The 24072-nt window shown below is 46.6% G+C and overlaps 1 protein-coding gene across 3 annotated transcripts in view; it reads right to left on the bottom strand.

Annotated features, from left to right (window-relative positions):
* LOC129862789 (mitogen-activated protein kinase kinase kinase 4-like) overlaps positions 1-24072 on the bottom strand; it is a 76843-nt gene that overhangs the window by 37950 nt on the left and 14821 nt on the right. For 2 of the 3 annotated variants that reach the window (XM_055934769.1, XM_055934775.1), the window contains exons 2-7: positions 8785-8984; positions 7763-8370; positions 7027-7671; positions 6248-6760; positions 3411-3674; positions 3038-3190 (exon numbers count right to left, since the gene is read on the bottom strand). In XM_055934769.1, the coding sequence (XP_055790744.1) occupies positions 3038-3190; positions 3411-3674; positions 6248-6760; positions 7027-7671; positions 7763-8370; positions 8785-8984 (2383 nt within the window). The remainder of the gene's footprint in view (positions 1-3037; positions 3191-3410; positions 3675-6247; positions 6761-7026; positions 7672-7762; positions 8371-8784; positions 8985-24072) is intronic. The other variant, XM_055934758.1, reaches the window with a different exon arrangement.

Genomic DNA, 24072 nt, shown 5'->3' with positions numbered 1-24072 from the left:
CATGCTCTGCAGGCCCCACTCCATGCTCTGCTCTTCAGCGCAGGGTTGTGATATTCCTAAAGGAAAGCATTGAGTGCTGGCAGCAGGCAGTAGACTAGACTAAACTTTTTCCCTGACAGTGCTGTTGTTCTGAGCCTTCTTGGACCAGGAACATAGTGTTTTATCAGGTTTTTAATCAGACTACCGGCCGGCCGTCTGTTCAGAGAAAAAGACCGACAGCGAGGAAAGAAAACTCTGCCGCCTAAATTCCTGAGAAGTAATCAGTGATTGACTAAAGCCAATTCCTGCCACACCCCTACCTACCATGTGCTGCTTCAGCTTTGTAGTGGTTGGTTAAAACCCACTCACACCAGAAATCAGCACACAGTGTTCTCAAGCAGGTTTACCAGGAGCTATGCCTTTGAGCCTCAGTCCTGGGTACTGGCCAGCTATCCAGAGAGACAGCCTCTCATACAGTACACCTCTAATCTGGATGAGTCCCAAACGGCACCCTATTCCCTAGGGGCGATAAAGTCCTAGACCACTGTTATTCTACCAACAAGCAAGCATGTAAGGCCCTCCCTCATCCTCCAAATCAGATCATGTACTCCTACTTCCTGTTTACAACCAGAAACTCAAAACAGGAAGTACCCGTGACTCGCTCCGTTGAAGAATTGTCACCAGAGTCAGAGATTATGCTACAGGTCTGCATTGCAGGCGCTGATTGGAATATGTTTTGAGACTCCGCCGACGAGCTAACCACCTGAGTCACCGGTTGCATTAAATGCATCGGCAACATTGTCCCCCAATCAAAAGCCCAGGACTAACACAGGTTGGCGCTAAACTAAAGAGCAGGGCTACCGCACACAGAGCTATCGTAGACAACCTAGATGCTACGGCTGAGGACAGGAACAAGTACAAGAAGTCCCACTATGACCTCCGCAGAGTCGTCAAATGAGCAAAATGACAATATAGGAATAAGGTGGAATCATACTACACAGGCTCCGACGCGCCCACCTCATGTGGCAGGGGCTACAGTCCATTACGCATTACAAAGGAAGACCCAACCGTGATCTGCCCAATGATGCTGCTCTACCAGACCTGGGACAACCTCTCCTTGTCACAGTCTGTAATCCACACGTTTTAAGATGATCATCATTCCTGTCCTCAAGAACTCTTAACCTCTCATGGGTAGGGGGCGGTATTTTCACGTCCGGATGAAAAGCGTGCCCAAAGTAAACTGCCTGTTACTCAGGCCCAGAAGCTAGAAAATGTACACTGCTCAAAAAAATAAAGGGAACACTTAAACAACACAATGTAACTCCAAGTCAATCACACTTCTGTGAAGTGGCCTGTTGGAGGTCATTTTGCAGGGCTCTGGCAGTGCACCTCCTTGCACAAAGGCGGAGGTAGCGGTCCTGCTGCTGGGTTGTTGCCCTCCTACGGCCTCCTCCACGTCTCCTGATGTACTGGCCTGTCTCCTGGTAGCGCCTCCATGCTCTGGACACTACGCTGACAGACACAGCAAACCTTTTTGCCACAGCTCGCATTGATGTGCCATCCTGGATGAACTGCACTACCTGAGCCACTTGTGTGGGTTGTAGACTCCGTCTCATGCTACCACTAGAGTGAGAGCACCGCCAGCATTCAAAAGTGACCAAAACATCAGCCAGGAAGCATAGGAACTGAGAAGTGGTCTGTGGTCACCACCTGCAGAATCGCTCCTTTTTTGGGGGTGTCTTGCTAATTGCCTATAATTTCCACCTTTTGTCTATTCCATTTGCACAACAGCATGTGAAATTTATTGTCAATCAGTGTTGCTTCCTAAGTGGACAGTTTGATTTCACAGAAGTGTGATTGACTTGGAGTTACATTGTGTTGTTTAAGTGTTCCCTTTATTTTTTTGAGCAGTGTATATAAATTGGTAGATTTGGACTGTTTCCAATGGCTTTCATGTTTATGAGGCAAAGTCCTTCCAGATTGCAGTTTAGGGCTTCCACTAGATGTCAACAGTCTTTAAAAAGAGTTTCAGGCTGGTTTTTGGAAAAACGAGCTAGAAGTTGTAGTTTTTCTAAGTGGCTCCCATTTTGGCTGTAGTGTTTCCATGGCGTGGGTGAAAGCGTGTTCTTTGTTATTTATCTGCAAATCAACCATTCCAGTGTTTTACTTGCTATATTGTATTTACTTCGCCACCATGGCCTTTTCTTTACCTTCACCTCCCTTATCTCACCTCGCTTGCTCACATTGTATATAGACTTATTCTTCTACTGTATTATTGACTGTATGTTTGTTTTACTCCATGTGTAACTCAGTGTTGTTGTATGTGTCAAACTGCTTTGCTTATCTTGGCCAGGTCGCAATTGTAAATGAGAACGTGTTCTCAACTTGCCTACCTGGTTAAATAAAGGTGAAATAAATAAAATAAAATCTCCGGTAATGAACATAGTATTCTCCATCTTAAATTGTATCGTTTATTTACGTATTAGTGTACCTGAGGTTTGATTATAAATGATGTTTGACTTGTTTGGATAAGTTTATTGGTAACGTTTGTGATTCATTTTGTATGCATTTTGAAGGAGGGAAACAGGTGGATTATTGAATGAAGCGCGCCAGCTAAACTGAGTTTTTATGGATATAAAGAAGGACTTTATCGAACAAAAGGACCATTTGTGATGTAACTGGGACCTTTTGGAGTGCCAACAGAAGAAGATTTTCAAAAGGTAAGGCATTTATTAAATCGCTATTTCTGACTTTCGTGTCGCACCTACCTGGTTGAAAAATGGTTTTGTATGCGGGGAGCTGTCCTCAGATAATCACATGGTGTGCTTTCGCCGTAAAGCCTTTTTGAAATCTGACACAGCGGCTGGATTAACAAGAAGTTAAGCTTTATTTTGATGTATAATACTTGTATTTTCATGAAATGTTTATATTTATATTTCTGTAATTTGAAATTTGCGCTATGCAATTTCACCGGATGTTGGCCAGGTGGGACGCTAATGCTAATCTTCCATCCAGGATTTCTGGAAACCCTAATCCTAATTCAGTAGGTCTGTTTTACCACTAGCATCTTGTGGAGGTCGTCCTCAAACTCGTCTATGTTGGCGTTGGTCTGAAGTCCCTGGGGGTCTGTGACCACCCGCCTCAGCATGTACTGGTAATACTGCTTCATCAGGAGACCACCTTTCAACACCTCCTTACATTCACGCACCAACTACAGGACAGATGGAGACACCGGTTAGCATGGGCATCAACATATAGCCTAACCATTTCATCTTACTGAGCCAAACAGAGCAGGCCGAGCTATACTAGGCTGGCCTGGTTACACATCCACCATAGATGATAGAACTGTGCTTTAAAAAGGACAATATCTGAGGTTCTGGTCAGCCCAATAGTGTTAATCAGTCAATAAAGAAATCAGTGTGCCTGCTGACCTGTTTGATGCTGAGCAGTGAAGGCTCCCCTGCAGGTCTCTGTTCCAGTCTCAGTTTAAGGCACTCATGTATCACGTTCAGCAGGACCCGGCACAGGACCAAGAAGGCAGGTCGGAACGAGGGTAGATCCATGTCCAACAGCTCCTCCCAAGAGACCTGGTCTGCCCCCAGCTCCGGGCCACAGGGGGCGCTACAGGAGGACAGGTGGCGGGACAGTTCTGGTAGGTAGTCACTGTACAACATGGGGTCTGGGAAGTCTGTGAACTAGGGGTAGACACACGCATACAAAAAACACAATACAGACAGGTTAGCATGTCGACAAACTACAGAGAAGGAGAGGATGAGGTAAGTATAGTGGAATGCAATTTCCAAACCTCTTGAGTATTCAACTGGTCAACTGAGAAGAAAAAAAATCTCAAAAATCTCCCTAACAAGAGCAGTGTACATTCATTGCTAAATCTCTTGCTGTTTACAAGTTGAGTATGTGGTGAACTTTGCTTTTCAACCAGCACACTGTTGTTGCTTTCACAGATAATTGACCACTTCATAGAGAGAAGAGACCAAGCCTTCCCACCTTGGGCCCCAGGGAAGGTGACTTAGTCATCCTGAATGTTTATGGATAGCGTTTTGTGCACACTGTTTCTGCACATGGACCAGTCACAGCTGAGAGAGCACTTAGCTAGTATAACACATGGACCAGTCACAGCTGAGAGAGCACTTAGCTAGTATAACACATGGACCAGTCACAGCTGAGAGAGCACTTAGCTAGTATAACACATGGACCAGTCACAGCTGAGAGAGCACTTAGCTAGAATAACACATGGACCAGTCACAGCTGAGAGAGCACTTAGCTAGAATAACACATGGACCAGTCACAGCTGAGAGAGCACTTAGCTAGTATAACACATGGACCAGTCACAGCTGAGAGAGCACTTAGCTAGTATAACACATGGACCAGTCACAGCTGAGAGAGCACTTAGCTAGTATAACACATGGACCAGTCACAGCTGAGAGAGCACTTAGCTAGAATAACACATGGACCAGTCACAGCTGAGAGAGCACTTAGCTAGTATAACACATGGACCAGTCACAGCTGAGAGAGCACTTAGCTAGAATAACACATGGACCAGTCACAGCTGAGAGAGCACTTAGCTAGTATAACACATGGACCAGTCACAGCTGAGAGAGCACTTAGCTAGTATAACACATGGACCAGTCACAGCTGAGAGAGCACTTAGCTAGAATAACACATGGACCAGTCACAGCTGAGAGAGCACTTAGCTAGTATAACACATGGACCAGTCACAGCTGAGAGCACTTAGCTAGAATAACACATGGACCAGTCACAGCTGAGAGAGCACTTAGCTAGTATAACACATGGACCAGTCACAGCTGAGAGAGCACTTAGCTAGAATAACACATGGACCAGTCACAGCTGAGAGAGCACTTAGCTAGTATAACACATGGACCAGTCACAGCTGAGAGAGCACTTAGCTAGTATAACACATGGACCAGTCACAGCTGAGAGAGCACTTAGCTAGAATAACACATGGACCAGTCACAGCTGAGAGAGCACTTAGCTAGTATAACACATGGACCAGTCACAGCTGAGAGAGCACTTAGCTAGTATAACACATGGACCAGTCACAGCTGAGAGAGCACTTAGCTAGAATAACACATGGACCAGTCACAGCTGAGAGAGCACTTAGCTAGAATAACACATGGACCAGTCACAGCTGAGAGAGCACTTAGCTAGAATAACACATGGACCAGTCACAGCTGAGAGAGCACTTAGCTAGAATAACACATGGACCAGTCACAGCTGAGAGAGCACTTAGCTAGAATAACATGCATTGTGCATGGTGATCTTAGGCTTGGCCGTGCGGCTGCTCGGCCATGGAAACCCATTTCATCATAACGGTATTTAATACATTTTAATATTTGTATCTACTTTCAAAGTAAATACCTGAAGTCAACTTGTTCAACGTGTTAGGAGATAAAGACGATTGTGTTACACATTTCACCAGTCACAATGTTTAATTATGAAACTTACCGGTAGTCCCCAGTCACGTGGTGTTTGTTTACAAGCACACAATGACAAGAGACCGGAGCCACTCACTGTTGTACAGCACGCGTCAGGTGTTAAGATATCTGTCTAAAATGTACTGTGGGTAAAATGTATATAGGTTCAGAACTTTTGTGAAATAGCACAGTTAAAAAATATATAGCAAATAGACATCAAACTGGATGGACAACAGAAATATATGGGAGAGGTGAAGGTTAGCGGAAGGCCAGGACTAACACCAAACAAAATAAAACTATTTTGTAGAAGTAGAAGCCTAAGTGTTGTCCATTAGTTTGTGCATTTGGTTTGCTAATTTAGTAGCTAGTTAGCGAAGTGGTTAGCTTCTTCCAAAATCAAGCTTCGCTTAGTAAGAGCAGAGAACCCCCTCCTGAATCAAGAGCCTTGCTGTCTAATGTTTGTTTTGTGTGCGCAGCAAACCGAGTAGCATTTTTGAGTTACTTGTATGAGCTGGGATGTCTGTCCTACAAATACTTTAGTTCAGAGACAGTAGAAAATGTTCGCATGGGGCTTGTTAGCATTCTCTATGTGATTTTACATGTACTTGTTAGCATTGCGAACCTTTGGATAACAGAAGATCAGTTGGGTTTGAAAATAGCGCCTCGTGTTCAGTGCCAGTATTGCCGAATATCCCGGTTTGGCACAAGGTCAGTATGAAGGTATGACAATCTGGATACCATCAAAGCCTACTCGTATGTAATCTTTTCCTGTATAAAACCACATTAAAGCAATATGGCAGCTCTCGCTCGCTTACCTCCTGTGCAGGCATGTGGCTGAGTAGGGCTGCCCGGGACCTCTGGAGGGAGGGGTCCATCAGCTTGTGAAGCCTCAGGATCAGTTTCCTCAGCCCCATCTGTTTCAAGGCCTTATCTACAAAGGGTCTGTAGATGGCTGTGGGACAGTATATCCCCCCTGTCCCTGTTCCCCCTGATACCACCTCTATAGTCCCAGTCCCAGCCGCTGGGAGGAATTTGTCTTCGGATAGTAAGTGGGGGAATTTAGGAGTCAAACAGTCTCCCATCGTCTCGATCCCTTGGGGCTCGTCCGTTCCCCCATGCTCCACCACTAGGTCCCGGTCCTCTCCGTCGCTGTCGCTGGCGATGAAGGTTGCCGTGGAGTCGTTCTCCTCGTCTTCTTCATCCTCGTCTTTGTCGTCATTGCCGTGGGAACAGCGTGGCGAGGGGATCTCGAAGACGGGCCAGCCGATACGGGAGAGGTCCCGGAGGCCGAGGACAGTGGCCATGACACGCAGCTTCTGGTTCAGATCCTAATATAATAACAAATATATGCCACTTACCAGACGCTTTTAAACAAACATTTTTCACACCTATTGGTTACATTTTGACGTAATGGTCAAACCCATGATCCTGGTGTTGCAAGCACCCTGCTTTACCAACTGAGCCACTTAGGACCACAGAAGAGAGAAAAAAGGGATTGCTTTGCCATTGAGAGGACAATCCCATTCCCATTGCCCAGCTCTGGTATTACTTTGAATGTGCATACAGTAAAACCCTCCTCCATCCTTCACCGTACCTGTGTGATGTTGAGCCAAAGACAGAGTGCCTGCACCCTGCCCTGGAAGTCCCTGGCCGCGTACTTCTCATAGTCCTTCTGGAGGGTCTGCAGGGACGGGTACAAAGCCTCTACTGACTCCAGCAGCTCCATCACCCGTTTGACCTGCTCGAAGGCCAGCCGCTGGCGCTGGAGGTGCTCCCTGTACCCCGCCCCGGAACCCAGGGGGGCCGCTGCGTCTACTGCCGAGGAGGGGTTGGCGCTGAAGCCCCACGGGTCAACTGAAACAGCGTGGTTAGTCTCTGGAGCTGCACCAGCAGCAGGCTGGTTAGAGTCCCCTTCCTCCCCAGAAACAGTCTTTGAGCCCTGGGTTGGAGACCTCTGCTTGGGCACCTGGCCTGGACCTCCACAGCCTGACTCTGTGAACACTAGAGTCCTCTGGGCCCCCTGGTCTGGAGATGCCCCTGGTACTCCCACTCCTACCCCCGTCCGCAGGCCAGGTTGCCCAACGCCTATGGTGCTAGGGCTCAGGCTGTGGTAGTTAACCTTGAAGTGGAGGACCTCGTGGATGATGTCTGGGATGGCCTGACGAGCTGTGAACAGGAACAGGTCCTGGTCGTTGACGGAGCGTCTGGCATGCCACGCCTGGAGCTCCAGCCACACCACCTGGGTGTTGGAAAGAGAGCGAGATAAAAATACACCAGTATGCAGAAATAAGTGAATAAACAAATATGTAAATAAGTCAGTGAATAAATACGTCATTGTTCTGGGCCATGAAGGCTGAGTTCTCCAGGCCACGCTGCTCCTTCTCCTTCTTCTTGGACGACATGGATGTCAGCTTCAATAACAACCTCAGCGTCTCAAAGAACTTGAGTCTATCAGCAGGGCAGTCTGTACGGGAAGTCTGGCGGTGGGTGCGGTGGGCCATGGGGTGGGGCATAGTGACCAGGAGCTTGCCGCTGCCGCAGCCCAGTGACAGGTAGGGTTTCCTGGGGTCCATGTTGAGGGCTGAGCCTCCACCGAAGGGGCTGGAGGTCTTGGTGAGCGGGTTCAGCATGAAGGAACCGTGGAAGGTCTTCTTGTGGTCTCTCTCGCTGGAACGCAGGGTGGCGCGTTGTTTTTGACCCTGTTTGTAGCTGTGTTGTTGATCCTCGCTTTGTTTCTTTACTTGTTTGTTTATTTGGATCCCCTCAGAAGGGTCGGTCTGTTTCTTGCCCAACTTGTAGTTATGTTGCTCGGCCTCAGGGGGCTGGAGGTGGGAGTCTTTGTCTTGGTCTCGCTCGGCCCCTTCTCTGAGCCTGTTGGGGTTGGGCTGCCTCTCTCTCTGGGGCTGGGATGGGCTAGAGGGGGACGTCTGCTTGTCTGCTGAGATCCAGACAGAGAGTGGAAAATCAATACTAATTCTAGAACCTTTACCCACCAAGAAAATCCACGTTATGGTTCCTTTACTCACTGCTACTGGCTCATTCCAAATGCGGGCCACTATGTTGGTTGCAGTTACACTAACAGGTAAAGTGGGTTTATCTAATGTTTATTTCTCGCTTACCCTTGTTATGAGAGCGTCCAGTTGACTTGCCCTGGCTGTTCCTCTGGCTGTTCCCTGACATGTTTACCACAATACCCCCCCTGTCCTCTCTACGTCTGACCGCATCTTCCCCCCTTAACTTACCCTTGTTATGAGAGCGTCCAGTTGACTTGCCCTGGCTGTTCCCTGACATGTTTACCACAATACCCCCCCCGTCCTCTCTACGTCTGACCGCATCTTACCCCCTAACTTACCCTTGTTAGGAGAGCGTCTAGCCGACCTTCCCTGACCTTGGCGGTTCTTCTGGTGTTTCCCCGACATGCGTTTCATCTGCCGGGGGGTGCAGGGGGGAGACGTGCTGTGCAGAGCTTCCTCTTCCTTGCTGCGCTTGTCCCACAACTCTTCCACCTCGCAGTTCTGATGCACCAAACCATATTTTGAGGGATTGGCCTGCCTGCGGGACAAGAGTAGAGTTGTTTAGTACGGATTCTATGGAAACAAATCTAGTGTCTTCAACGGAAAACGTCCTATGGAGGAGATGAGGGGTGTGGTCAGAGAGAAAAATTCCGAAAGTTGATGATATGTACATTAGAGTTGGCAAGATTTCCTATTTATCCAATCCATGTGTAGGCCTATCCATGGCAGGCAGCCAGCCAATCTATTCTCATGCAGTGGGTTTGCTCTCCACTTAAAGGGATAGTGCGAGATTTTGGCAAATAGTAGCATGCTAGCTGCTCCCATAGACTTCCACTCATTGTGCTAATGCTAGCTAGCAATGGCTCGCGAAACTACCTTCAAACTGCACACAGAGACATACAAATGGTATCCATGAGATCATCTGACTTTGGGTAGTAGACAAATGGCTTAATTTACAAAATGTCAAACTATTCCTTTAACTGCAGCTGCTGCCAGACTGACTACCTGCTCTAGGTACATCTGACTGATAACGAGTGTTTTGACTAGGACGTCTGTCTAGTCTGGAGCCTGCCGGGATGCAGCCTTCACTGCCTCCAACAGAACCAAGGCTGAAGGACCACAGAGGGCCAGACAGACAGGATAATGGACTGTGGTGGGTGTTCATAGTTCACTACTATTGTAAAGTGGCTGTTCCACTGGATATCTTAAGGTGAATGCACCAATTTGTAAGTCGCTCTGGATAAGAGCGTCTGCTAAATGACTTAAATGTAAATGTCTAAGGAAAACATGACGGTGTCTGATATTTCCCCATATTCCTTATTATTGCACTACATAGGGAACGGCACCATATTTGCTATAGCATATCAGATGTATGTCTGGAGCCTTACTGGCTGGCTGCTTCCTTCAGCTCCCCCAACAGTAGCAATGATGTGTAGACTATGGCCAGACAGACAACGAAAAATGCAACCTTTTGGCTTGGCTGTGCGAGTAAAACATTTTAAAATGGTCACACTGGTGCGAGCTGCAAATTCTACCTGGTCACCTCAAACGTCCCATTTTTTTTAGCAGATAAAAATCCTGAATTTGTGAAACAGTATTATCCGTGTAATAAAAGTGTTTGCTCTGCTAATGTAATGATTACGACTCACACACTCTATCCCCCCTCATGTGCCCCTGGTGATTGTAGAACATTTCTAAATACAATTGGGGGGGGGGGGGGGGGGGACTACTTTGGATGCAACTAGTCATCCACATTAAGGAGAAGTGGATCTAAAGTTTCATGCATTAACACTTGTATTTTCATCAACATTTATTTATTTTATTTTACCGTTATTTTACCAGGTAAGTTGACTGAGAACACGTTCTCATTTGCAGCAACGACCTGGGGAATAGTTACAGGGGAGAGGAGGGGGATGAATGAGCCAATTGTAAACTGGGGATTATTAGGTGACCATGATGGTTTGAGGGCCAGATTGGGAATTTAGCCAGGACACCGGGGTTAACACCCCTACTCTTACGATAAGTGCCATGGGATCTTTAATGACCTCAGAGAGTCAGGACACCCGATTAACGTCCCATCCGAAAGACGGCACCCTACACAGGGCAGTGTCCCCAATCACTGCCCTGGGGCATTGGGATATTTTTTAGACCAGAGGAAAGAGTGCCTCCTACTGGCCCTCCAACACCACTTCCAGCAGCATCTGGTCTCCCATCCAGGGCCTGACCAGGACCAACCCTGCTTAGCTTCAGAAGCAAGCCAGTAGTGGTATGCAGGGTGGTATGATGAGTATTTCTGTAAATTGATGTGGCTCTCCGCAAAAATCACAGGATGTTTTGGAGGCAAAACATTAGTGAACATAACGCGCCAATGTAAACTAAGATTTTTGGATATAAATATTACCTTAATTGAACAAAACATACATGTATTGTGTAACATGAAGTCCTATGAGTGTCATCTGATTAAGATCATCAAAGGTTAGTGATTCATTTTATCTCTATTTCTGCTTTTTGTGACTCCTCTCTTTGGCTGGAAAAATGGCTGTGTTTTTCTGTGACTAGGTGCTGACCTAACATAATCAGATGGTGTGCTTTATACGTAAAGCCTTTTGAAATCGGACACTGTGGTGGGATTAACAACAAGTTTGTCTTTAAAATGGTGTAAAATACTTATGTTTGAGGAATTTTAATTATGAGATTTCTGTTGTTTGAATTTGGCGCCCTGCACTTTCACTGGCTGTTGTCAAGTCCGTTAACTTCTTGAGAATACAGGGGGTGCTGTTTCGCATTAGCATAATTGCCTCTACAGATTAAACTGCCTCTTATTCAATTATTGCTGTTACTATATGCATATAACCATATGCCATTGGATAGAAAACAAGCTATGGTTTCTAAAACCGTTCCAATTTTGTCTCTGAGTCAAACACAGGTCATTTCACAGCACTTTCCCTGAGCCAGAAGAAGATTGCAAGATGTGTATGCTCGCTTCAAAGCTCTGCCTATATATGGTCACGCGACCTATGACCCGAAACACACTTCCTTCTTCTTCCTCTGGGTGTCTGGAAGACGTCAGAGGAGAAATGTTTTGTTTATCTTGTACTGACGTGAAATAAGACCTATTTCTTTAGCGTGACCGACAACTTCCGGTTTCTGAGATGCGCGTTTTCAGAGGTGCCATTGTCTTTTGTTATGCTGACGTTACGGATGAAAACTATCTCCGTGTCGAAGTTTGTTTGATACATGTGACCATATCACCGTAATGTATGTTTTTTCAATATAGTTTAATCAGATTATTAGAATTTTTTCGGGAGTTTTGCCGTGTTCCGTTCTTTGAGTTTTTTAACTTTGGACATGGACCGTGCCAGTCGACCAGTACCCAGGCTAAATGAAGAGGGGAGGTTGCCATTGTGAATGGATTGAACGACTCATCAGGACTAAGGACACCTTGATCAACATTCTGATGAAAGACCAGCAATAGTAAGACCCAATTTACGATGTTATTTCATATATCTGTCGTGCATGTGAACTGGTCGGGCGCGTCCAGCCGGTTCTGGCTGGCCTGGTTATGCTAATTTAGCGATACATTTTGTTTTCGCTATAAAACATTTAAAAAATCTGAAATATTGTTTGGATTCACCAGATGTTGGGCTTTCAATGTCTGTACGCTGTGTATTTTTTCTGAAATGTTTTAAGACAAGTAATTAGTTATATAACGTTGGTCTCTGTAATTGTTCTAGCTGCATCAGCACTATATCAGATTGCAGCTGCAATGTAGAACTGTGATTTATACCTGAAAAATGCACATTTAAAAAAAAAAAACTATGCTATACCATAAATATGTTATCAGACTGTCATCTTATGAATTTGTTTGTTGGTTTGTGGCTATCAATATCTTAGTTTAGCCGAATTGGTGATAGCACCTGATGGAGTAAGAAACTGTTGGAGTAAGAAAATGGTGTCTTTTGCTAACGTGTTTAGCTAATAGATTTACATATTTTGTCTTCCCTGTAAAACATTTAAAAAATCTGAAATGGTGGTTTTATTCACAAGATCTGTGTCTTTCATTGGGTGTCTTGGACTTGTGATTTAATGATATTTAGATGCTACTATTTAATTGTGACGCTATGCTAGCGATGCTAATCAGTGTGTGGGGGGGGGTGCTCCCGGATCCGGGTTAGGTACTCTGTAGAGGTTAACGGGATCTCAGCCGTAAGAAGAGGTCTCAGCTTTCTGTAGGTATAATGTTTATTTCTCAACAATCATTACTGAGCTCAAAGCATACTTTTTTACAGTCAAGATAGCACCAACTGAATTAGGCCTAATTCACCACCTGAGGAAGTGGAAACTCAACATTAGCTAGATTGCTAACTAATTATAAACCAGGTGGTTCAAGCCCTGAATGCTGAAAGACGTGGTATATAAAGACAATATGCCACGGGTATGATGCAAAACTACTTGTTAACTGTTCTAATTACGTTGGTATAAGGCACCTCAGGGTTTATGGTATATGTTCCAGGCATTCCACGTTGCACCTTAGAACAACCCTTAGCCATAGTATATTGGCCATATACCACACCGCTCTAGGCCTTGATTAAATGTAATGTCCCAAAGATTTGTAAAAAAAAAAAAAAAAAAATGTACAATGGAGACCAAGTGCACTTGCGATGGCTGATGCGCAATTTCGCTCGCTCCGTATTTAAAAGCCTTATTAGTGCACATAAAGATTAAGGAAAATGTATCTGCATTGAACAAAAAAAGCCCTATTTTGACAGTAAAATAACAACAAAAAAGCCTAATTGTCCAAAATTCATGATTCAAAATTCATTGTCCAAAATTCATGACAATCACTGGATTAGGATGCATATCAAGATATTTTAAATACTGCATTCCTGCTTGGACATGTTAGATGGTATTCAATAAACGTGTTATACCTTAGTAATCTATTACACCTCTTAAAAAGTGGAATTTTCCTTTAAGGGTACAACAAATATGTTTTGTGCAAAATAGTGTTGCAAACTTCAAAAAGGCCATTCAAGGAGTTGGTCTGACGTGGTCATCATCCCCCCCCCTGCTTGGGGAAACAATACAGTACAAAAGAGGAAGTCCCCCCCCCCCCCCCCCCCCCACTTGTGACATGTCATACCTGGACCACCTGTTGAGAGGTGCCTTTTGTTAATAAGTAAATCGGTGTTAAATGAGGTGGAAAGGAGACTAGTCCTACTCCAATGAAAATAACACTATGTCCACAGAGGTCCGATTACTAAATTCTGAGTTCTGATATGTAATTCTATGACTGTCCTTGTCCTGTTAAAGTTTTAAATGACTAATTCCAGGAATGTGCATTAATGGTAAAGCCCAGATGAATCTACTCTCCCAGCCCTCCTATTATTTAACCCATATGCAAACACTGGGTGCATCTGGACTCCTGTCTGGCACAGCCGGGTACACACACACTGCTCCGACACGTTGGAAGCCCAACGTCTTGCAGCAGGTGTCTTGTCTGGAAGTCCTTGGTTGCTCCCTGGGGACAGTGAAGTGTGTGTGTATAGAAGAGTCAGTGGGTATGGAAAAGTAGGGGGTGGATACAGGGGTGGCCACTTTCTATGGTCTCTGCATCGAGCCAGATGGGCAGTAGGGGCCTGTGCTCCCCATGTGGCTCTTTGTGTGTGCTCCCCCTCTCCATGTGTCTCTTTCTCTCTCACTGAAAGGCTTTGGCCAGTATTTATCCTATTAGTGAAAGCGATCCACAAATGCCCCTCCACCCAATCAACTGACACACACACACACACACACACACGTGTGGGGGAATGTCTTTGAATCAGTTGATGGATGGAGAGACTGCTGATGTTTAGGGTACCCATTTCTCCCTGCTCTCTATTGGCTTTAGTTCTCGGGGTCAACCTCCCCCGCCCGCCCTCCCCTCTCTAATCCTATTAAAATCCCCTCTGAAAAGCTTTAGAGGGACAAAGCTGCGCCAGCCAGGGTGATCTGGGAAGGCATGCCCCCTCCCCGCATCCAGCCAGGGTAATCTGGGACGGCATGCCCCCTCCCTGCATCCAGCCAGGGTAATCTGGAACGGCATGCCCCCTCCCCGCATCCAGCCAGGGTGATCTGCGAAGGCGTGCCCCCTCCCTGCATCCAGCCAGGGTAATCTGGAACGGCATGCCCCCTCCCTGCATCTAGCCAGGGTAATCTGGAACGGCGTGCCCCCTCCCTGCATCCAGCCAGGGTGATCTGCGAAGGCGTGCCCCCTCCCTGCATCTAGCCAGGGTGATCTGCGAAGGCATGCCCCCTCCCCGCATCCAGCCAGGGTGATCTGCGAAGGCATGCCCCCTCCCCGCATCCAGCCAGGGTGATCTGTGAAGGCATGCCCCCTCCCCGCATCCAGCCAGGGTGATCTGCGAAGGCATGCCCCCTCCCCGCATCCAGCCAGGGTGATCTGCGAAGGCATGCCCCCTCCCTGCATCCAGCCAGGGTAATCTGGAACGGCATGCCCCCTCCCCGCATCCAGCCAGGGTAATCTGCGAAGGCATGCCCCCTCCCCGCATCCAGCCAGGGTAATTTGCGAAGGCATGCCCCCTCCCCGCATCCAGCTAGGGTAATCTGGAACGGCATGCCCCCTCCCTGCATCCAGCTAGGGTAATCTGCGAAGGCATGCCTCCTCCCCGCATCCAGCCAGGGTAATCTGCGAAGGCATGCCCCCTCCCCGCATCCAGCCAGGGTAATCTGCGAAGGCATGCCCCCTCCCCGCATCCAGCTAGGGTAATCTGGAACGGCATGCCCCCTCCCTGCATCCAGCTAGGGTGATCTGCGAAGGCATGCCCCCTCCCTGCATCCAGCTAGGGTGATCTGCGAAGGCGTGCATTTTTCCATTGTTTTAATTGTTTGTCTTTGTTTCTTTCACCTAAAAGGAAGTGTTGAAGTGCTTTGAGAGCTCGGTTCGTTTTTATTCTCTGTGCTAATGGGTTCAGTAATATCACGCTTACTCTACCGGGCTCGACATTAATGCTTGTCCTTTTGTCCTGGAAAAGTATAACAAATAGGTGGACAAGAGGAATATAGATTTAAATTGTCCAAGTGGACAAAATAATTCACACACAAATCACAATATCCAACTGGGCTAGCAAGGTAACTCTTGATAAGAGAGGCCAACAATGGAATAACATTCAAATCTACTTTTCATGTCGGCCTACATAAATTAAAAAGTCTACAGGTCAAAGTGTAGGTAATATGCATGTCCAAACCCAGGCTGACATGGAGGTGCCAGAAAATATAGCCAAACTTTAAAATTGAGGCTAAAGGCCAGTCATGTTTGACAAATATAATGAACATTAATGTATAACGAACATTAACCATAACATATGATTTGTTTAGATCAAATGGTCACAAGACCTGAGAGTGAAGGACAGTGCCTGTTGCTAATCGCACATCACCCACCTTGAATCTGAGCTGAGGGTGGTCAGCATTTTAAAACTATTTAACCATCAACTTAAATCTGCGATATTTAACTTTTTTGGGCGAACTGCCCAAATGCACATAGAAATATGATTTATAGATCTGTCATTCTTGTTGAAAGCAAGTCTAAGAAGTGGTAGATCTGTTCTATGTGTGCTATTTCTATGCTTCCCGTGCTTAAGTTTTAGTTTCGGTTTTGTACACCAGCTGAAACTGCAATATTTTTGGTTATTGAAAAGAGATTTCATAGCGGTTTTGTCACAAACTGAAATTAGATGAACTATTCTAATTTTAGCAACCAGGAAATGGCAGAGCAATTTCTGCATAATGCATCTGTAATTGTTTAAAACCAGGACATTTGTCATTTTATGAAGCATACCGTACCTTGTTTCAAAGTAGCCTTTCCAAAATACGACCACAGAAATACATTTGAGGGAATTATTTTATAAACGGTTCCGTATTTCACTGAAAGAATAAACATTTTGTTTTCGAAATGATTGTTTCCGGATTTGACCTGAGGCTCGTATTTCTGTGTTTATTATAATAAAGTCTATCATTTGATAGAGCAGTTTGACTGAGCGGTGGTAGGCAGCAGCAAACTCGTAAGCATTCATTCAAACTTTACTGCGTTTGCCAGCAGCTCTTAGCAATGCTTGATGCACAGCGCTGTTTATGACTTCAAGCCTATCAACTCCTGAGATTAGGCTGGCAATACTAAAGTGCCTATTAGAACATCCAATAGTCAAAGGTATATGAAATACAAATGGTATAGAGAGAAATAGTACTATAATAACTACAACCTAAAACTTCTTAACTGGGAATATTGAAGACTCATGTTAAAAGGAACCACCAGCTTTCATATGTTCTCATGTTCTGAGCAAGGAACTTAAACATTCGCTTTTTTACATGGCACATATTGCACTTTTACTTTCTTCTCCAACACTTTGAATTATTTAAACCAAATTGAAGATGTTTCATTATTTATTTTATATATGTGTTCTATTAAGTTAAGATAAGTGTTCATTCTGTATTGTTGTAATTGTCATTATTATATATATTTTAAAAATGTAATCGCCCGATTTAAAACGGTATCAGCTTTTTTTTTTGTCCTCCAATAATCGGTATCGCCGTTGAAAAATCCTAATCGGTCGACCTCTAGTTTGTGCCCATAGGCGACATTGTTGCCGGTGATGTCTTGTGAGGACCTGCCTTACAACAGGTCTACAAGCCCTCAGTCCAGCTTCTCTCAATCTATTGCGGATAGACTGAGCACTGATGGAGGGATTGTGCGTTCCTGGTGTAACTCGGGCAGTTGTTGCCACCCTGTACCGGTCCAGCAGGTGTGATGTTCGGATGTACCGATCCTGTGCAGGTGTTGTTACATGTGATCTGCCACTGCGAGGACGATCAGCGGTCCATCCTGTCTCCCTGTCTTAGGCGTCTCACAGTACAGACATTGCAATTTATTGCCCTGGCAACATCTGCAGTCCTCATGCCTCCTTGCAGCATGCCTAAACCACGTTCACGCAGATGAGCAGGGACCCTGGGCATCTTTCTTTTAGTGTTTTTCAGAGTCAGTAGAAAGGACTCTTTAGTTTTCATAACTGTGACCTTAATTGCCTACCATCTGTAAGCTGTTAGTGTCTTAACCTCTCTGGGGTAGGGGGCGGTATTTTCACATCTGGATAAAAAGCGTGCCCAAAGTAAACTGCCTGCTACTCAGGCCCAGAAGCTAGGATATGCATATAATTGGTAGATTTGGATAGAAAACACTCTAAAGTTTCTAAAACTGTTAAAATAATGTCTGTGAGTTTTACAAAACTGATATGGCAGGCGAAACCCTGAGGACAAACCACCACCCACCCCCAAAAAAATGTAGCATAACACTGATTTTAATGGCTGGCACTTTTATTATAGGGCGAAATCCTCCCTGACTGCAGGGCTTCCACTAGATGTCAACAGTCTTGCGAAAGCATTTCAGGCTGGTTTTTTGAAAAATGAGGGAGAAGTTGTAATGAACATACTATTCTCCATCTTAAATTTTATTGTTTATTTGCGTATTAGTGTACCTAAGGTTTGATTATAAACGTTGATTGACTTGTTTGGATGAGTTTATTGGTAACGTTTGTGATTAATTTTGTATGCATTTTGAAGGAGGGAAATCGGTGGATTATTGACTGAAGCGCGCCAGCTAAACTGAGTTATGGATATGAAGGACTTTATCAAACAAAAGGACCATTTGTAATGTAACAGACCTTTTGGAGTGCCAACAGAAGATCTTCAAAGGTAAGGCATATATTATATCGCTATTTCTGACTTTCGCATCGCACCTGCCTGGTTGAAAAATGATTTGTCATGCATTTGTATGTGGTGCGCTGTCCTCAGATAATCGCATAGTTTGCTTTCGTCGTAAAGCCTTTTTGAAATCTGACACCTTGGCTGGATTAACAAGAAGTTACGCTTTATGTTGATGTATTGCACTTGTGATTTTGTGAAAGTTAAATATTTATAATACTGTATTTTTGAATTTGGTGCTCTGGAATTTCACCGGATGTTGGCCAGGTGGGACGCTACCGTCCCACGTACCATAGAGAAGTTAACGACCGTTCCACAGGTGCATGTTCATTAATAATTTTTACAAAGTATCTTTGAAAGACAGGATCCTGAAAAAGGGGCGTGTCTTTTTTTGCTGTGTTTATGTATATCTGTAAAAATCTGTCATTCTGCCCCTGAACAAGGCAGTTAACCCACTGTTCCCCGGTAGACGTCATTGTCAATAAGAATTTGTTCTTAACTGACTTGCCTAGTAAAATAAAGGTGAAATATATATATTTTTAAATGTATTTGATTGTGTGTATTAGGTTTTGTTGTGGAATTGTTAGATATTACCTGTTAGATACTGCTGCACTGTCGAATCTAGAAGCATAAGCATTTTACTGCACTCCCAATGACATCTGCTAACCATGTGTATGTGACCAATAAAATTAGATTTTTGATTTTGAGTAAGACCAAGGATCTGATTGTGGACTACAGGAAACAGGGAGGCGAGCACGCCCCCATCCATATCGACGGGGCCGCAGTGGAGCAGGTCGAGAGCTTCAAGTTCCTCGGTGTCCAAATCACTAAAGACTTCAAATGTTGAGGTTGAAAAAGTTTGGCATGGGCCATCAAATCCTCAAAAAGTTCTGCAGCTGTACCATTGAGAGCCTTTTTTGACTGGCTGCATCACTGCTTGATATGGCAATAGCACCGCTCTCGATCGCATGGCGCTACAGAGGGTGGTGCGGACAGCCCAGTACATCAATGGAGCCGAGCTCCCTGCCATCCAGGACATCTATATCAGGCGGTGTGAAAGGAAGGCCCAGAAAATCATTAAACTCCAACCACCCAAGCCATAGACTGGGGTGGTAGAGAGAGTAGCCATACAGACTCAAGCTAGTTAGACAAACTAAAGAAGCTAGCGAATAGGGCTTTTTCTGGTTCACAAAGGGGCTAAGGTGGTGGACGTAGAAGGGGCTGTGGCAATGGGTGTTGTTGGCGAGGCTGAATTTTAGAGTAAACTTTACAGGATCCTATCTTGGTGGTTTAAGTACATTTTCTGCAATTCTACACATTTCTCCATGGAGCCAAGATATATTTTTGCACTTTCAAAGAAAATGTTCTGCAATTCTAAAAAACAAATGTGTTTTTTTGCTCAAATATAAAATCAATCCTGCTAAATTTGTTTTTGAAATGTTTAATTATCCTTGACAGTCCAGCTTTTATTTTTGTGATTGAGAATGAAAAATATAGGTCCATAGGTCCAAAAATATAGGTCCAGGAGGGGTGGTGGCATAAACTCATGTAACCCCATATTGAAAGCTCTGATATTGTAAAAATGACATATCCTAATGCTTTTTGTTTGTGTATCTTAAAGCATTTTGGAAATATAGACCTGTAAACGCAGATACAATAGTCAGGAACATAAACTTTCCCCCACTGTGGTATAACTTGTGCTCTTAAGTCACCTCCTTATCATTTAGAAGTGAGCTTTGATTCATTGCTAGTCCAATACGTCTGCCTGAATCCAACATGACCTACTGGCTTACTGCATTTGGAGTTGCCAAATTACTTTCTGCCCTGGAGTTGCTGTATACATTTATGACAAACAAGAGGCACCTTAGAATAATACAACTTGCTGTATGTGATCGTTTATGGTGGATGGGGATTGACTGTGACAGTGGTCTTTGTGCACCATGCTTGATCAGATCCACCTCCTCTGCAACCCTTTTACTGTTCATCAAAGCCCAGGGATTATCTTTAAATGTGTGTGGAGCTGTGCTATGTCCCTCACAACCAAAACGTCTTCGTGTAACTAGGTCATAGGCTATGATGACTAACTAACCGGAGGTCACCCGCACAAGTTCTGTCACGCCCCATATCTCCTGCTGGGCGTGCCCCCCCCCCAATACCAACCACCCACAGTTAATATCGGCTAAATGATCCTACCAGACTTCAAGAAAGGAACATAAAGAAATAAATGAGGAATTTTTCCTTTGCCATTCAACATTTAAAAAACTCCACACAGGCCAGTTAGGCGACAGCCCTTTCACACTCTCCACAACCAGACAGCCAACCCTTCCACTACTGGAGTATCCCTAGTAGGGCTGACCCCATTTAGTCGACTGGTCGATTGTTTGGTCAATATGCTGTTGGTTGACAGAGATCTCTTTAGTCGAGCTGTCGTAAATTGATTTTCATGGAGTACGAGACACCCGTCTAATATACGCCCGTTTCCGTGGACTAACCCCATTGCAGAGACTTGATTCAGCTGCCCTGTGCACCTGGTAGTCAAAATGTTCCATCCAGCCATCTCATTTGTCAGAAGTTATAAACTCCGCCTACCCGGCGGGTCCAGAGAGTAAATCAAGTGCACCTATAGGCCTACCGCTGGCCAGAGCTTGTGTCAGCAGCTTTCACAGCTTGATAGGTTACTGAAGGAGATTTCTAAACTTTCTAAACAATGACGAGAGAGCGACTGTCAACAAATTGAGGAAAGGGCTGCTGTTTTCATGGGTGAGTTCATGTTTAAGATTTTATTCAGAACTGTTCAGCACTTTATTCAGCAAATTTACAAACCATAAAACGCCCTCTCCAGCCCAGCCTATCCCCAAACGCTACAAAGTGAATCTATAGGCTTGCGTGTTATTATTGGTGGCTTTTGTCTTTCTAATATCAAGGAATAGTTTGTGTTCTCTTGTCATAGGAGTAACATGAACTGCTGCATGAAGCAGAAATAATGAAGTGTGACTCGAGTTCCGCCATTAGCTGGAAGATTGTGTCCGTCATTCTCAGAGGGAGAAAGAGTGGATGGATGCTGCGGCAGCCTCTTCCCTCCCTCCCGCCAGACTGACCATCAGATGCAGATCTTATGGAAAAATACACTAATCGTTAGTTGAAAGAAGAGACTACTCTCAGTCGTCAGATATTTTGTTGTTGTTGGGGCCAGCCCTAATCCCCAGCATCATTCAGGCTGGGATAATGTTCCAGTTAGTCAATTGGTCTCTTTGGTATGCAAGTTGCATCTGCTGACTGCTTATACCAAACTGTGGAAATGAAAACTGATCACTCCACAGTCCCAATTCCCCTCCAGTCATACAGGAAGGATCCTGCCCTTGTCACTGCAGCTTGACTAGAATGACCAGTTAGCTGTGCAAGCTGGTCAGGCCACAGAACCACCACCGGCTGCTGGTCAGGCCCCAGAACCACCACCATTACTGGCTGCTGGTCAGGCCCCAGAACTACCACCACCACCACTACTGGCTGCTGGTCAGGCCCCAGAACTACCACCACCACCACTACTACTGGCTGCTGGTCAGGCCCCAGAACTACCACCACCACCACTACTACTGGCTGCTGGTCAGGCCCCAGAACTACCACCACCACCACTACTACTGGCTGCTGGTCAGGCCCCAGAACTACCACCACCACCACTACTACTGGCTGCTGGTCAGGCCCCAGAACTACCACCACCACCACTACTACTGGCTGCTGGTCAGGCCCCAGAACTACCACCACCACCACTACTACTGGCTGCTGGTCAGGCCCCAGAACTACCACCACCACCACTACTACTGGCTGCTGGTCAGGCCCCAGAACTACCACCACCACCACTACTACTGGCTGCTGGTCAGGCCCCAGAACTACCACCACCACCACTACTACTGGCTGCTGGTCAGGCCCCAGAACTACCACCACCACCACTACTACTGGCTGCTGGTCAGGCCCCAGAACTACCACCACCACCACTACTACTGGCTGCTGGTCAGGCCCCAGAACTACCACCACCACCACTACTACTGGCTGCTGGTCAGGCCCCAGAACTACCACCACCACCACTACTACTGGCTGCTGGTCAGGCCCCAGAACTACCACCACCACCACTACTACTGGCTGCTGGTCAGGCCCCAGAACTACCACCACCACCACTACTACTGGCTGCTGGTCAGGCCCCAGAACTACCACCACCACCACTACTACTGGCTGCTGGTCAGGCCCCAGAACTACCACCACCACCACTACTACTGGCTGCTGGTCAGGCCCCAGAACTACCACCACCACCACTACTACTGGCTGCTGGTCAGGCCCCAGAACTACCACCACCACCACTACTACTGGCTGCTGGTCAGGCCCCAGAACTACCACCACCACCACTACTACTGGCTGCTGGTCAGGCCCCAGAACTACCACCACCACCACTACTACTGGCTGCTGGTCAGGCCCCAGAACTACCACCACCACCACTACTACTGGCTGCTGGTCAGGCCCCAGAACTACCACCACCACCACTACTACTGGCTGCTGGTCAGGCCCCAGAACTACCACCACCACCACTACTACTGGCTGCTGGTCAGGCCCCAGAACTACCACCACCACCACTACTACTGGCTGCTGGTCAGGCCCCAGAACTACCACCACCACCACTACTACTGGCTGCTGTTCAGGCCCCAGAACTACCACCACCACCACTACTACTGGCTGCTGTTCAGGCCCCAGAACTACCACCACCACCACTACTACTGGCTGCTGGTCAGGCCCCAGAACTACCACCACCACCACTACTACTGGCTGCTGGTCAGGCCCCAGAACTACCACCACCACCACTACTACTGGCTGCTGGTCAGGCCCCAGAACTACCACCACCACCACTACTACTGGCTGCTGGTCAGGCCCCAGAACTACCACCACCACCACTACTACTGGCTGCTGGTCAGGCCCCAGAACTATCACCACCACCACTACTGGCTGCTGGTCAGGCCCCAGAACTATCACCACCACCACTACTGGCTGCTGGTCAGGCCCCAGAACTATCACCACCACCACTACTGGCTGCTGGTCAGGCCCCAGAACTATCACCACCACCACTACTGGCTGCTGGTCAGGCCCCAGAACTATCACCACCACCACTACTGGCTGCTGGTCAGGCCCCAGAACTATCACCACCACCACTACTGGCTGCTGGTCAGGCCCCAGAACTACCACCACCACCACTACTGGCTGCTGGTCAGGCCCCAGAACTACCACCACCACCACCACTACTGGCTGCTGGTCAGGCCCCAGAACTACCACCACCACCACTACTACTGGCTGCTGGTCAGGCCCCAGAACTACCACCACCACCACTACTACTGGCTGCTGGGCAGGCCCCAGAACTACCACCACCACCACTACTACTGGCTGCTGGTCAGGCCCCAGAACTACCACCACCACCACTACTACTGGCTGCTGGTCAGGCCCCAGAACTACCACCACCACCACTACTACTGGCTGCTGTTCAGGCCCCAGAACTACCACCACCACCACTACTACTGGCTGCTGGTCAGGCCCCAGAACTACCACCACCACCACCACCACCACTACTACTGGCTGCTGGTCAGACCCCAGAACTACCACCACCACCACCACTACTGGCTGCTGGTCAGGCCCCAGAACTACCACCACCACCACTACTGGCTGCTGGTCAGGCCCCAGAACTACCACCACCACCACCACTACTGGCTGCTGGTCAGGCCCCAGAACTACCACCACCACCACCACCACTACTACTGGCTGCTGGTCAGACCCCAGAACTACCACCACCACCACTACTGGCTGCTGGTCAGGCCCCAGAACTACCACCACCACCACCACTACTG

The sequence above is a fragment of the Salvelinus fontinalis genome, chromosome 1, assembly GCF_029448725.1.
Source record: "Salvelinus fontinalis isolate EN_2023a chromosome 1, ASM2944872v1, whole genome shotgun sequence".
Lineage (NCBI taxonomy): Eukaryota > Metazoa > Chordata > Actinopteri > Salmoniformes > Salmonidae > Salvelinus > Salvelinus fontinalis.
The sequence above is the reverse complement of the archived record's forward strand: the minus strand, read 5'-3'. Positions and strand labels throughout refer to the sequence as shown.